The sequence below is a fragment of the Physeter macrocephalus genome, chromosome 10 (genome assembly GCF_002837175.3).
Source record: "Physeter macrocephalus isolate SW-GA chromosome 10, ASM283717v5, whole genome shotgun sequence".
NCBI classification, from domain to species: Eukaryota; Metazoa; Chordata; class Mammalia; order Artiodactyla; family Physeteridae; genus Physeter; species Physeter macrocephalus.
The window spans coordinates 31,788,696-31,804,204 of record NC_041223.1 but is presented as its reverse complement, the minus strand read 5'-3'; the positions used below and the strand labels follow the sequence as shown (position 1 = coordinate 31,804,204).

At 38.7% G+C, this 15,509-nt stretch overlaps 1 protein-coding gene across 1 annotated transcript in view; it reads left to right on the top strand.

Annotated features, from left to right (window-relative positions):
- The first annotated feature begins 3,358 nt into the window (after window positions 1-3,358).
- The window catches only part of ENPP3 (ectonucleotide pyrophosphatase/phosphodiesterase 3), an 80,685-nt gene continuing 68,534 nt past the window's right edge, over window positions 3,359-15,509 (top strand). Inside the window, exons 1-4 of the mRNA XM_024122683.2 lie at window positions 3,359-3,471; window positions 6,963-7,038; window positions 10,351-10,473; window positions 12,244-12,369. Of these exons, the coding sequence (XP_023978451.1) occupies window positions 3,394-3,471; window positions 6,963-7,038; window positions 10,351-10,473; window positions 12,244-12,369 (403 nt within the window). The 5' untranslated portion in view covers window positions 3,359-3,393. The remainder of the gene's footprint in view (window positions 3,472-6,962; window positions 7,039-10,350; window positions 10,474-12,243; window positions 12,370-15,509) is intronic.

Here is a 15,509-nt window from a genome sequence, read left to right as displayed (position 1 = left end):
AGATGAGTACACAAAAGCCATAGGTCCTAGGAATCTCCTCATTTTGAGGCAAATTGCAATGTAGACTTAATCTATCTTTTATTAAATCAGTATGTCATAACACAACAATAACAACAAAATACTCTGCAGTGGGAGCCTGAAGACATGGCAGAATCTCGTTTCTGAGAGATGGCTCACCAAGGTGATCTGGGCAGATGATCAAGTCCCTTGGGTCCTCTAGCTTTATCTGTACAGTCCTCAATTTTGATTAGAATCCAGAGTGAAAGGTTGCAGAAGAGAATCCAAAAGTGCATACAGGACTCAAAGCAAGTGTTTAGACTTGATCTGAGAGAGGCAGCAGTGAGTGGTGGCTTGAAGAGAGATCTTAGTTCCCTGCCCAGGAGTTGAACCTGGGTAGCCTGGATGAAAACCAGGAATCCTAGCCACTAGACCAGCAAGGGGTAGAGGCTAGAAGCAAATTTTCCCTGGCTCTTTCCCCCATTGAAAAATGCATTTCTCAAGGAGGCAAAAACTTTAAAAACAGGTACAAAGTTTATTATTAGAGACACAGCACAACAAGTGGGAGAGCACACAGAGAGACAGTTCGTTTAGTTAAGACAGAAGCAAGGCAGAGATACACACCGGGAGAGAAAGGGTACGGGCGTCCCCCCCAATGAGGAGGAGCCCCGTAAAAGGCGGTTAAGTCATTTATACAGGTCAGTTCTTCCAGTCTTTGTCTTCCCTCTGGCAAATCATCTTGTTTTGTCCCCTTGGCTAATTTGTCTCAGGACCCTCTCCTAGGTGCACGCGCACGCCTCAGCCAAGATGGATTTCAATGCAAAGGTATCTGGGAAGAAAAAAGCAGGACATTATGGCCCTGCATCCCTCAGGCAATGCAAACAGGAGGCTACTTGTAAGTGTCTGGCCTGAAGCCCACTTTTTCCTGCCCCATGAAATGTAAACAGGAGGCCAGTTGTAAATGCCTAGCCTGGAGCCCATCTCTCTCCTGCCTCAGATTGATCTTGGCTACGTAAAAACAATCATGTGCAAGGATACTTAAAAATACTGCTGCCAGGGCCTCCCTGGTGGCGCAGTGGTTGCGCGTCCGCCTGCCGATGCAGGGGAACCGGGTTCACGCCCCGGTCTGGGAGGATCCCACATGTCGCGGAGCGGCTGGGCCCGTGGGCCATGGCCGCTGAGCCTGCGCGTCCGGAGCCTGTGCTCCGCAACGGGAGAGGCCACAACAGAGGAAGGCCCACATACCACAAAAAAAAAAAAAAAAAAAAAAAAAAATACTGCTGCCTTTGTCAAAAGTCCAGAAGATTCTAATTCAGTCAATGTGGAGCCTGGGCTTCAGAATTTAAAAACTTAAAATTAAAAAACTACTTTGGGTGCTTCTAAGTTTACCCCGTACAAAGAACCATTTGCCAAAGGTATTCCAATATGCTTTTGTTCATTTCTGAATTTTTAAAGACCTGGTAGTTCATTGTGGTCCGTGGAAAGAAGTCTGCAAGACCGTGAATTAGATTTTCTCTAAAACTTAATTCCTCTGTTACTGCAACAAATGCAGATGCTTCCACTAGTAGGTCTGTAGGTGGAATTGGTGAAGTGGGGGGCATAGTGGATGGAGAAAGTGATGGGAAAGAATAGCACAAATCCTCAAAGCCACGGAAGGAAACATGGCTTTTATGCTGCAGATTTTTTCATGAAGGGAGTGCACTTCAATAACAGAAAAAGGGATTTAGCTACAATTTTCAGAAATATTCTTAATATTTATGTCATTGTATATTAGGATAGATTCACTTCCTATTTCTTTTCACGGTCTTTAGGGTTGGAATAATTTGGATAGTGGTTTCCAAAGAATGTACTGCAGTCTACAGGATTTTTATAATCTTTACACTAAAAGAGAGCTTTCCAGCTTTATTGGATTAAATAAAGGAGGTTATCATAGGACTAATGTTCTGTTGACTTAAAAAAAATGCACAACGTGAGAGTTGCGAGTTAAGTTTTATTGGGGTCACAATGAGGACTGTGGCGTGGGAGACGGCGTTTCAGATGCTTCTGAGAAACTGCTCCGAAGAGGCAAGGCGGCGAGCCAGTTTATATAGAAGTTTTGTAACAAAGGGCAGGTAGTCTGAACGTCAAAAAATTACTGTTAATTAAAGAAAACCAGATATCTCAAGTTAAGGAATTTAGCGCTTTTCTGTGTATGGGAGGATGCAAGAGTCTGGGCTCACTGAAATCATTCCTTTGATATGCACCTCAGCTATCTGGGGCCAGTATCCTGTGTTTTCATATCCTGAGTTTCCCTCAGGGCTCACGGTAGGGAGTGGCTGCCGTCTGATGGCTGCTAAATGGCAGGTATTCTTTTCAGCCCTGGGTTTCCTCAGGGCTCACCGGCTCATGTTGGAGGGCTGCAGTCGTTGATGACTGTGACACCCTTTGTTTACTGACATGGCAGAAAATATTTCATTTATCCGTTCCATGGAATCACACTTTGAGAATTATTGCCTTAGGGCCATTTAAAATAGAAATGTGTAAAACCCACCATTTATTAGAACTCTCTTTGGCCACACTGCTACTAATTTAGCTTCTTTCATCAGAAATCAGTAACCCCCTCTCAGCAAGAAACATATGTATCATGAAACCATTCTCGTCTATGTAAATAAGAAAGGATCACGTTTAATTAGTTAGTGACAATTACCTTGGATTTGGGGCCATAGAAGACTTGGGTTCCAGTTCCACTTCTGGCATCTAGTAGATGTGACTTGGGACAAGTAAGTCACATAATTTAAATAATCAGAGCCTTACTTTACTCATCTTACAAAATAGGGATACAGTGTTTGTAAGGGATTCTGCTATGCTTGACATGAGATAATGCATGTGAAAACATGTCAAATTGTGAACGCTCTAAAATGCAAGTCATAATTATCACATGATTGATACTTTATCCAGATTTAGCAGAGTTGGAGTTTTTATATGGTTAAAGCACATGGTTAATATGTTAGTTTTCAACAGTGACAGGAAGTTTATATCAATGTAGAAACGTTCTCGAATTTTGGTAACAAGGTGTTTTGTTTTGGGTTATGTTTAAAGAAAATCAATGATCATTGTATTAAAAATTGATTATTGTATTATTCTTGTTACATATATTTTGATTAGTATTTAGTAGAAACTATAAGGAGAGAAAACAGTTGTCTACAACGTACTAGAAATGAACTTTCATCTCTCGACACTGTTATTACTTTTTTCCTCTCTCTTGATTTTGCCCAATCACTAAAGAGCTGTGCTCTTCCCAAACATTTAAAAGTCAGTCACAGCCATGTAATTCATACCGTTTCTCTTTGCCAGACTGGAAAACGGAAGGAGTTCTACCATTTTCTGGTAGAACAGGTTTATACAGCTAACAGAACAATGGATTCTACGCTGAGTTTATCAACGGAAGAAACTGATAGGAGAAACACTGTTAAGAAGTACAAAATAATTTGTATTGTAAGTACATTTTAACATTTTCGTCTCTGTAGCTTTGTGACTAATGGTAGGGGTATGACTCCCCCCGATTGTATTTGTTTGTGTTGCTATTTAAACGTAAAGTTTTAAGTAATTGTGTTCAGTTTTATCCCTTAGGACAACTCTAAAGCAAAGTGAATCACATTTTGCAAATAAGAAATTTGAGTAACAACAAATTAATATTTGATCAATCTAAAAGGTTGGGATCTATGGCAGAACACTTAGCAGCACTGATTTTACCATGATTATAATTATATTTATCTCCCAAGTCACCTTTTAAAATTTTTTTTGCATGACTATTTTAAGACAAGAGAGTGAGGAATTAAAATCACCGTGTCTTATATTCTTTGTTGGACTCTTGAGTTTATCCTATTGTACTTCACTCCTAGAGATGGTCTCTTTTTCCTATTTTCTCTTTCTTGTTCCCGTATATGGTAAGATCTTCCCTGTCCTAAAACAATACCAACAATAACAAAACAAAAACAAAAATAAAAAACTTTCTTTGACTTTATTACATTCTCTTTTCCTTTTACCATCAAACTTTCAGCTCTAGCCATCATCTCAATTTTCTCACCACCCAACCATTTTTTGTTCTCTAGCTTTGTTTTTACTGTACTCAAGTCACCTCCTCAAAAGTCAGCCCTTCTCCCCTGTCCTTCTCCTGCTGAGTCTCCTAACAATAATACACAGATATTGTGGAGTAATTTCTCATTTTGAATTCTTCTCTCCCCTTGCTTTCATGATGGCATTGACATTCCCATTTTTATCACTTTTCTCCTTATCTGCTTTATTGGCTGATTTATCTTTCTTCTCATTATGCATTTCACCAAACCCTATCTAAAGAGCTTTTCTTTAGGAAATCTCACCTTCTTTAATGGTTTTAAGAGCATATTCTCCACCAAGAATTCCAAGTCAGCCACTAGTTCTGACCTCTTGCTGAGTTTCTATCACACCATTCCAAGTGCCTGCTTGCTGGCTTCTCATCCGGCACCTTCCTTGTAGCCAAAACCATTTGCATAGTTTTCTCACACCTATACCGCTGCCATTTTCTCCTAAGTTCCCTACTTTTCTTAATGTCATTGCCATTCTCTCTGTCACGCAAGCATTGTTTGGAGGAGTAAATGAAACAGGGTGTATAAGTATTGAGCTCAGTGACTATAACAAAGGAAGCTCTCAAGATATTCTATTTATTCATTATTCTGGGAACTCTGGCATTCTCTTTTAGCTCTTATGCCATTTACTATATTTATCCTACCTTATTAATTCAGGTAATTATCAACTCCTCAGGAGCAAAGTCTGTTCATCGTTTATTTGCCTTCGTTGTACCCTTTTAGTGGGTTGTTAGTACACGTAAACAGAAGCTCAATAGTTTAAAATCATAGTTTCAAAGTTACCCTGTTGTTTCTAAATTTTAGTAAAAGTTTTATTTAAAAACTTTTAATGTATCTATTGTGTTTCTAGCATTCTTTTTTCAGCCAAGCTAAAGCCAAATGTTGGTTTCTCAGTGATTTCTGGAGTCCAAAGTACTCCCCTCTCCACTTTGTAGATAGCATAAGATAGTTTAAGATATATTTGCACCTTAATATCAAGAAGCTTATTCAGAATTACATACTTAGAGTCAATGATTGTACAAGATTAAAAATGAACCTTTTTACCCTTGAGGAGATTACAGAATAATGCGGAGAGCAAGTCACAAATATATGGAACATGTACAAGATCATTAAGAAATAGAATGAAGATTTAACATTACAAAGTTTTAAAGCATCCTAAGGACAGCTAGGTGTTGTCTATTTTTCCAGCAAGTTTGAATGGCCAAAGGACCAAAAATAAGATGTAAACTGAGATATAGCCGAAATGTAAATCTATGACACATGAGGTTTACCATAGGAAAGTTTCCCAGTGCTTTGTTGCTTTGTAGCGTTAGTAGCCTTAGTCACCTGTGGCTCTTGAGCATCACAAGGGAAAAAGTGCTAATGATGTTATTTAATAACTGTTTATGTTTACTTTTCCCTCTCCATCCTCTCCACTGAATGAATACCTGCTGGAAGGTCACTGACCCTTGGGCTAATTTTGAGTCTTCATGTAAAAATTGTTTTCACAGTATTTTAACCATATTTTCCCAATCACTGAATTCACTTCTATTGTAAAAATGAGATATGTTAATTTTCAGATGATTTTCAGAAGGAAAACAGACAAAATCTATAGTTTATGTAGGGTTTTTATTATCTAAGCAAGTTTTGATGTTGGTTCTTTTTTCTTTTATAAAAGTGATTTTTAAAAAAGAAACATAACAAAGTTTATTTGTATTGTAAAATACTTTAAGTAATCTGTGTACCTGTTGCATTTGTATTCTTTATGGTGATACATATTATTTAAGCTCTATCATCCAGTATGCTTATCATTGGACTTAATGGGTAGGGAAAGAGGTCAATGGGAAGAATTCTCTTCAATTTATATCACAGTTTAATTTCAGTCATAGTATAAAGCCCATTACACTGAAGAGCTTTGTCAGTAGTAGTGATAATGAATGACATACACAATCTTTGGTTACGTGACTTCCTGGTTACCCTAAAACATCTGTTTGCACTGCAGATCAAAGCAGATAATTTGCTAGTTAATTATTTGGACATTATATTTTTATATGTTAAATATTCTCATTATTCTCTGATGGTCAGAGTGGGAGAAAAAAACCCTGCTTCCTGGGAATGAGGTAGTTACCGATTTCACAGTTTTGGAATGCTTTTAAATGAATGATCTCCAAACATGTATCTCGTTAAGAAAGGAAAATGGGCAAAGGTAAATGGCCCCTTGGTTTCATTTGTACTTTAACTCAGTTTGGGGTTAAACTAACTAGGACTAACGTATTTGAATTTGAAGATCTGTAATAAATGGTATTTTAACATTCTTCCCAAACCTTTCTTATTTAATGCCTGAAGATAATCAGGCATTAAATAAAATTCTGTCCCCTTATCATTGTTGGATCTGGTAACGCGGAAAAAAAAAATGTCATGAAGAGACTAGGGGTAGGACAGGAATAAAACACAGACCTACTAGAGCATGGACTTGAGGATATGGGGAGGGGGAAGGGTAAGCTGTGACAAAGTGAGAGAGTGGCATGGACATATATACACTACCAAATGTAAAATAGATAGCTAGTGGGAAGCAGCCGCACGGCACAGGGAGATCAGCTCGGTGGTTTGTGACCACCTAGAGGGGTGGGATAGGGAGGGAGACGCAAGAGGGAAGGGATGAGGGAAGAGATATGGGAACATATGTATATGTATAACTGATTCACTTTGTTGTAAAGCAGAAACTAACACACCATTGTAAAGCAATTATACTCCAATAAAGATGTTAAAAAAAAAGAAAAAGCTAGCAGGCTGTGCTCCCTTAACAATTACCAAGGGAGGGTGGTTATCTGGGTCTTTGTATATTTTAACAAAATGGTAAAAGTCACATTTTTTTGGTAATAGATTCTTCTCACTTTGTTGGTGGCTGTGTCACTTGCGTTAGGCCTGGTGGCTGGACTCAGGCAACAAGAAGAGCAAGGTACTCCCCTCAGCATTTTCTCAGAAACTTTCCTTCTTTCTTCTTTCTCCTCCCCTTCCCTGTTATAACCTGGACTCGCCTCCTTTCTAGGCTAGGCTAGGCTAGGCTCCCCTTTCTCCCATGCCCCACTTGTCAGGAGCCCACATCTGTGGTTAGCACTCTCCACTGCCGCTTCTGGACTTTTCTCTTTGACCTCATCTCCCTGCTTCTTTGAGATTCATATCATTCCAGTATTTCCCCCTTTTCCTCACCTTCGTAGAGGACTTTGGTAACTGAATCAAAGATTCCTTCTCTCCCAGCTCCTATTCTAATCATCAATATCCTATGATAAACTTGGCTTCGAAAGTCTTAGTTGCTTCACTCCCATGACTTCCTACCACCACTTTTGTACCTTGATATCACGTTAGTATTACCCCATCCCAGAAATCTCACCATTTCTTGGTTAGGCAGTGCCCCTTTCCTGAAATGTAGTGCACAATAAAAGCTTCACATTTTTTTTTCTCATAAGAAGCAAAGAAAAAATAGGAGATCAGCATCCTAACATAGTCACCCCCTCATTCTTCCACCACAACTGTTTCCTAAACCCCAACCCTTGATCATCTTCACCATTCTCTGCTCCAATTAACCTACTTTTCATAGGCAATATATATTTTTTCTAGTGTGAGTTTTTAAACTAGTTTTTCTAGTTTGAGTGGCAAATTTCTCATTTAATGTGCACATCCTTTTTAACCTGTTCTTCAACAATTGAGCACTGACTCTGTGCTAGGCACTATTCTAATTACTGGGGATATAGTGATAAAGGAAACAGACAAAAGTCCTTCAAAGAGTTTACATTCTAGCATGGAAGACAGATGATTAAAATTGAGCTATATATATATATATATATATATATATATATAATATGATGGGGAAAGTGCTAAGGAATAAGTAAAACTGAAACGGGGAACATGAAATATTGAGTCAGGGTGGGAGGGGTGTGTGTAATAACTTTTGAGTAAAGAGCTAAAGGAAGTGAGGAAGAAACAAGGATATTTTGGAAAAGAACATTCCAGGCAAGAGAAAATAGCAAGTGCAAAGGCCTAAGGCAGGGGCTTGCCTGGCATGTTCTATTTAAAGAATAACAGGAGATCAGTGAGCTAGAGCTAAGAGGACCAGAGGGAGGGTAGTCATAAAATGAGATCAGCCAAAGAGGAGTTGATCACAGAGGGGTTGGTAGGTCAAAATACGGCCTTTGGCTTTCATTCTGAGTGTGATGGGGAGTGATTGGAGGTTTTGGGCAGAGGAATGACATGAAATGCTGTGGTTTGCTTTTCAATATGATCGCTCAAGCTGCTGTGTTATGAATACATGGCAGAGCGAAACCAGGAGAAATAGAGAGACCAATTAGAAAATTATTGCAATAATATAGACAAGCCAGATGTCTTGGGCCAGGGCAGTAGCATTGTAACGGGTGAGAAGTACCTGGATTCTGGAGATCTTTTGATGTAGTAGATAGATTTTATCAACAGATTGGATATGGAGTGAGAAACAGAGGAGTCAAGAATGACCTCAAGATTTTCAGCACGAACATCTGAAAATATGGCATTTCCATAACTCAGATGGGGAAGGCTATAGAAGGAGCTGGTTTGGGAAGAATAATCAGGAACTCAGTTTTGGTTATGTTAAATTTGAAATACCTACTAGATGTCCAAGTAGAAAAGTCAAAAAGTAGTTGGATATATAAGGCTGGCTTTTGGGGGAAGTTATGGCTGGACATGCAACATGGTGGTTACCAGTATCATACATGGGATTTAAAGCAATGTGACCAGGGTATGCCAACCTTAAAGGATTGGAAGATGAAGGGGGGAGAACGCAGAGGACTAGGAAGGAGGACCAGGAATGTGGGAAGAAAGCCAGGTGATTGTTTTGTCCTGAAATTCAAGTGCGGAAAATGTTTCAAAGGAGGAGAGTGAATGTAAAAATGTAAAGACCTTTTATGTAAATGGCATATAAACTTTTCCCCTTACTTTCTCACTGGACTTTGTAGCTATCTAATTGCCATGCATGCACTTATTGTTATGCACCTATCTACTTAATACATAGTGCTCTTTGGCATATATCCAACATGTCATTTGACCTATGCCCTCTCCCAGAGTTGTTTTTAGGAAATTTGATATCATTCTGACTTGTGATCCTGTATACATTTCTCCTGATCTATCTCTGGGAGCTTTCCAGATCTCTTTATCCGTATTGATCCCTTCGTGTGAGTTTTGCTGTGAAATTTGGTGAGCACCTTTGACATAATAATGTTTACTCTTCAATTCTGGGAAATTTTATTATGATTTCTTTAATAATATCATTTCCATTTTCTTTGTTTTCACTTTTCAGTATGACCTCCCTGTTTCAAGGTCACCGAAGTAGTAGCCTTAATTATATCTGCAAGTTCCTCTGCCATGTAAGGCAGTATATTCACAGTCTCGAGGATTAGGGGATGGAATCTTCTTGAAAACCATAATTCTGCCTACCACACCCCTCTATGGAGTTTTCCATTACTGCTCTCATGTTTTTATTTCCAAGAGCACCTTGAATGTGATTTCCCTTTTTAAAATTATAGTTTACTTTCTTATTTAATGGATGCGATTTCTTTTCTGAGCATCTCAATGTCAGTTGTGTGTTTGTGTGTGCGTGAGCGTGTGTGTGTGTTTAACTCTTCCGCTCCTTGCATTATTTCCTCTTCAAAAGTTTTTCTTTTCTTCTTGTTTGTTTTGGTCTTTCATGTTGGATGCTATCCCCAAAGGTCTGGTAATCATCTGTTCACATTTAAGAGTAAGACTTGTTCATCTTTTTTTCTCATTATGGCCATCCTCCATGTCTGCTGTCTCTGTGATGAAAGCAACTCCTCACAATTTCTTCCAAATTTTGAGCCTTCTATTCTGAAGTGGGAGGTGGGGTGGGTAGCTGCTGCTTCATATCCAGACTTTCAACCAATTCCACTACATTTAGCCTCTGCTTGTCCCTCCTACCCTCTCCTTATGGCCCCTGGTGTATCTGAGTCTGAGACCCCTCTGGAGTCCTGGGGAAAAATCACTCATTATGTATTACTCATTATTTATCACTTTGCACTGATGAGTCATAAAAATTTTATTTTTATTTTATTGCACTGATGAGTGCAATAAAAATTAAAAGTTTTATTTTATTGCACTGATGAGTGCAATAAAAATTATCTAATTGACTGTCCTAGTCTGTGCTGGGTACTTCTTCTGCTTGCACGATCAAGCTATGAGACTTCGGATAACTTCTAAGCACAGATTTCCTTATTCTTTCACTCTACAGGAAGCTGCAGGAAAGAATGCTTTGATGCTTCATACAGAGGACTAGAGGGCTGCCGGTGTGACGTGGGATGTAAAGGCCGAGGTGACTGCTGCTGGGACTTTGAAGACACCTGTGTGGAATCAAGTACGAATCCTGAGAGCAAGTTTATTAGCATGTTGATTGTGCTATCATTAATGCATGTGCAAATGCTCACCTTGTGTATTAGTTTGCTCAGGCTGCCATAACAAAGTCCCACGAACTGGGTGGCTTAAACAACAGAAATTCATTTTCTCACAGTTCTGGAAACTAGAAGTCCAAGATCTAGGTTTGGCAGGGATGGTTCCTTCTGAGGCTGTGAGGGAGAATCTGTTCCATGCTTCTCTCCTAGCTTGTGGTGGGTCGCCAGCCATCTTGCGTGTTCCTCCACTTGTGGCAGACGTAAGTCAAAGCTCTGCCTTCGTCTTCAGATGGTCTTCTCCCCGTGTCCTTACAGTCTTCCCTCTGGGTGTGTCCACGTCTGAATTTCCTCTTGTCGTAAGAAGAATACCAGTCATACTGGATTGGGGTCCACTCTAATGACCTGATTTTACCTTGATTATCTGCAAAATCCTTTTCTAAATAAGGTCACATTCACAGTCATGGGGGGTTAAGACTTCAACATTTTAGGGGAGGGACACAATTCAGCCCATTACACCTTGTATTCAGGATCTAGTATTATCCTGACCCCCCTTTCAGTACTAAAGATAGAATCCACACTTTATTTAGTTGAGGTTGAGGAATAACAGTCTCCAGTAGATGAAATGTTGTCAACTTACACAAGTTTCAAGGGAGTTTTCTCATGGCTTATCATCTTATTTAGTTTCATTTTTAGTGGTTCTCAAATTTCAGGATGCATAAGACTCCACTGGAAAGCTGGTGATTCTTAGCGATTCTGACGCCAGCGGTCCACAGAACACAACTTGAGAAACACTGTTCTTGAGGCAAAAGAGACAGTTTGCAATATGTAATTTTCTAAGAAATCAAGGAGGTGGTGGGGGGAGGTGTCTAGTGGTTCGAGGAGAGAAGATTAGGACAGTACAGCTCCTTAAATTATGCTCTCTGAAAAGGGCAAGAAGGAGGGTATAGCCTAGTATGGATAAGATCTGTACTCCTTTTAATTCATCTCCAGAACTCTTTTCTTTCTAAGTACATAGTATATAATTAAGAATGAAGAACTCTGTGCATGACTGAAACACACAGCTGTCACCTAGCCAATGCATTTGTCTGAGCACAGAGGCCGATGTTGATTCTAGTCACTGTTTCTTGGCAGGTGGCCCTAGGAAGCAGCCTCAGTCCAGCCTCTTGCTGTTGTTAGCACTGGGATCTATTGAAACTGATCTCACATTAAGTGCCTAGCCTGGGAAAATATCAGAGACATGGTGGGGAGCTGATCTACCTTTCTTTCACTCTCAGCTGGGAGGTACCCTGCCTGCCTACATTCTTACAGACCTGACCATGTTCCTGTTACTTCTGTTGTCACTGCCACTTCCTTGTTGTCTGTCCTTAGATAAGGCTCGGCAGGCTGCTCTTGGGTGGCAACAGTCACTCAAGCTTAGTAATTCTTTACCATTGGAAGTTCCTACCCTTGGGTGGGAATAGGACAGGTGTTCAGAGTTTCTCCAAACTCAGAGGTGTACCTGATAGGTAGACCAGAGCTGCAGCTTATAAAGCTACATTTCTCTCTGCCACCAATGCCAAACGAAGAAAAGTGGTGGGTTGCCCCTTATTCGTATTATGAATTTTTATTTATGAATGCAGATAAACCAAGAATTTGACCATAGGATAATACAAGAAGAAATGCATGGAATTTGTATTTTTGTTATTGGATGCTTAAATTAAGTTGTATGCTCAAAACCGAATTGTGTAATTTTCCAGCTCGAATATGGACGTGCAATAAATTTCGTTGTGGAGAGACCAGCCTGGAATCCAGCCTTTGCTCTTGTTCAGATGACTGTCTACAGAAGAAAGACTGCTGTCCTGACTATAAGAGTGTTTGCCAAGGTAAGCAGGTGTTGACCCATTTGCCTCCGTGAGTTCAGTGACCCTAGAGCTGGCCTAGGCTGCAAACATTAAAACAAGTCAAAGAATTTTTAGCCACTCTATGTGGAAGAAAAGACCCAATGTGTTTACTGTGGGAAGAAATGGGTTTTGTGCACGATAGAGGAAGGGAGCTCATAGCAAAGATATTATAGAAAAGAAGAGAAAAGTTAACATTCCACGTGTTCTGTAAAGCAAGGTCTTTTTCAGTCCAATGACTATGCTAGACATTCTTGTGGTTTGAGACACTGGACTGTAGATCCTAAAGTTAAAACATCACAGAAGAGATTCTCTGGCCTGAATAGCAGTTAGTTAAAGCAATGTGATTGTTGAAACAACTATGTCCTCAGTGGTTTAATGACTGATTTAGGACTGGCAGGGAGGTAATTCAGAGAGCCAAGGTTAGAATCCAGGTTATTCAACACCTGATTTCACCTGCTTTGCCACTTTGTAAGTGATGTTGATTTTTTAAAAAATCACCAATCCCTCTGCACATCTGATGAGACTTAGGAAAAACGTACATATACACACAGCAACAAGACTGCTTCAAGCTATCAACCCCTTTTTCCTAACTCCACACCCAGTAGAGCTAACTAACTTACATGTGTAACATTTTTAGACAAAAAAAGAGATTAAGGTGAATTTTGAGTGTTTTTAAATAAGAGGAAAATGTTATAGTAGAAACATTATTAAGTATAGTCCCTCAGTAAAAAATAGGTTTTACACTAATAGATGAATCAGTTTTTATGCAAAATATAACTGAAAACCCACTAGAAAGGGCAACCAGAAAGGAAAGTAAAAGCCTGAAATGGTAAGTCTGTTTTTAAATAATAATTGATATTTAATAGTGAATATTGTATCATTAAAAATCCCCCTAAATTCACAAAGGCAAGTGTAGCTTGCAGTTTGCTTATTTCTCTAATAAGTTCATTGAGCATAGTGCCTCTGAGCTTTGTGGTCTCCTGCCTTCTGCCCTAATTTTATAACTCTTCACTTTTTATCTCAGTAGTGATCCTCAGGTCACGTGGCAAATTTTCTCACTGAATTCATTGCACAACATTTCTTGAATTTAACAGAAACAAAAGTAAGTTTTATAAGCAGTGTTGAAGTTTACCTTTACCACTAATTAACCACTTTGATGGTGTTCATTGAATCATTTCAGTTTATTTTTTAAACAAAGGTAAATGTTTTCTCACTCTAAGAATTCCACACTTTAAAGATGTTGTATGGTTCTTGCCAAAATTGTATCTCCAGACTGTAGTTGGAGGGAATTTGAATAATTTTTGTGCAAGAAACCAGCTAGTTAACTTTGATATTTTAAGTTCAGAATTTTGAAAGAAATATGATGAATTTCTAACATATGGAAAGAATAGTGTGTTTAACCATATGTCCATCACCTTGCTTCAGTAGTGATCAACTCATGCCCAATCTTGTCTCATACCGATACAGTATGAATGTTAAGCTGTCTCAGAGGATCGAAGAGACTAGAACTGAGAGAATGTTGGAATAAAATCACTAAAGATGTAATTTGTGGTGGGACACAAATGATTTGCTTTGCTACAGGACAATTTATCTGCTATCAGATAAGAATCAGTTACACTGCTATTAGTTTTCTACCAATTAACTCCTACCCTTACTAAGTTGTAAAATGAATAAGTGGTAAAGAATAAGCTAGATAAAGGTATATACTCCTAGGTAACTAGATAATCCATAGGCGGGCTTTTAAAATAATTCCCAGCATGGCATTAAAATGAAGGTTAATGATCAGTCCTCCTTTTGCTTAGTTTCAAGTTTTGGGGTTTTTTTTTCTTAATAAAATACCTCCAACCTCTCTTTGAAAATTTTAGATTACTACAAAGCGAATCCCAAGGTTAATATCATTCATCTATAAATATTTTCAGTATGTATCTAAAAAAGATGAAGATTTAACAAAATTAGAATACCATCAATATATCTAAAGATGTCTTCAATAATTATTTATTGTTAACAAATGTCCAATCTGTGTTCAGATTTTTTTGTTTTATGATATTAAAAAAATATTTTTTTGAAATGGGATCCAAACAGATTCCATACATTGCAACTGGCTGATATATTTAAAGTTCTTTAAAAGTGGGTTCTCCCTTCCTTTTTTCCACCCCATGCAATTTACATGTTGGATAAATGGAGTCACTTGTCCTGTAGAATTTTCCAGTCTGGGTTTTGCAGATTGCATCCTCTGTGACTTAAGCAGTTTGTCATCCCCTATATTTCCTGAAAATTGGTAGTTAGAACTAGAGGACTGTTCAGATTCAGGTGTTTATCTATCTATCTATCTATCTATCTATCTATCTATCTATCTATCTATCTATCTATCTTCTATCTACCTACCTGTTTACCATGTACCCTTCACAGGTAGTCGTGTTACTTCCATCAAGAGGCACATCTTGTCTGCTTGTCTCTTTTTTGGTCATGTTAGCCATTGATGATCTTTGCCTAGATCCATTAGGGGTTGCAAATTATGGCATTCATATTCTATCATTTCTACTTCATTAACTAGTGGGAATGTTTTTTTTTTTTTTTTTTTTTTTTAAACATCTTTATTGGAGTATAACTGGTGCATATATGACCCTGCCACTCTCTCACTTCGTCACAGCTTACCCTTCCCCCTCCCCATGTCCTCAAGTCCATGCTTTAGTAGGTCTGTGTTTTATTCCCATCCTACCACTAATCTCTTCATGACATTTTTTTTTCTTTAGATTCCATATATATGTGTTAGCATACGGTATTTGTATTTGTTTTTCTCCTTCTGACTTACTTCACTCTGTATGACAGACTCCAGGTCCATCCACCTCACTAGAAATAACTCAGTTCCATTTCTTTTTATGGCTGAGTAATATTCCATTGTATATATGTGCCACATCTTCTTTATCCATTCATCTGTTGATGGACACTTAGGTTGCTTCCATGTCCTGGCTATTGTAAATAGAGCTGCAATGAACATTTTGGTACATGACTCTTTTTGAATTATGGTTTTCTCAGGGTATATGCCCAGTAGTGGGATTACAGGGTCGTATGGTAGTTCTATTTGTAGTTTTTTAAGGAACCTCCATACTGTTCTCCATAGT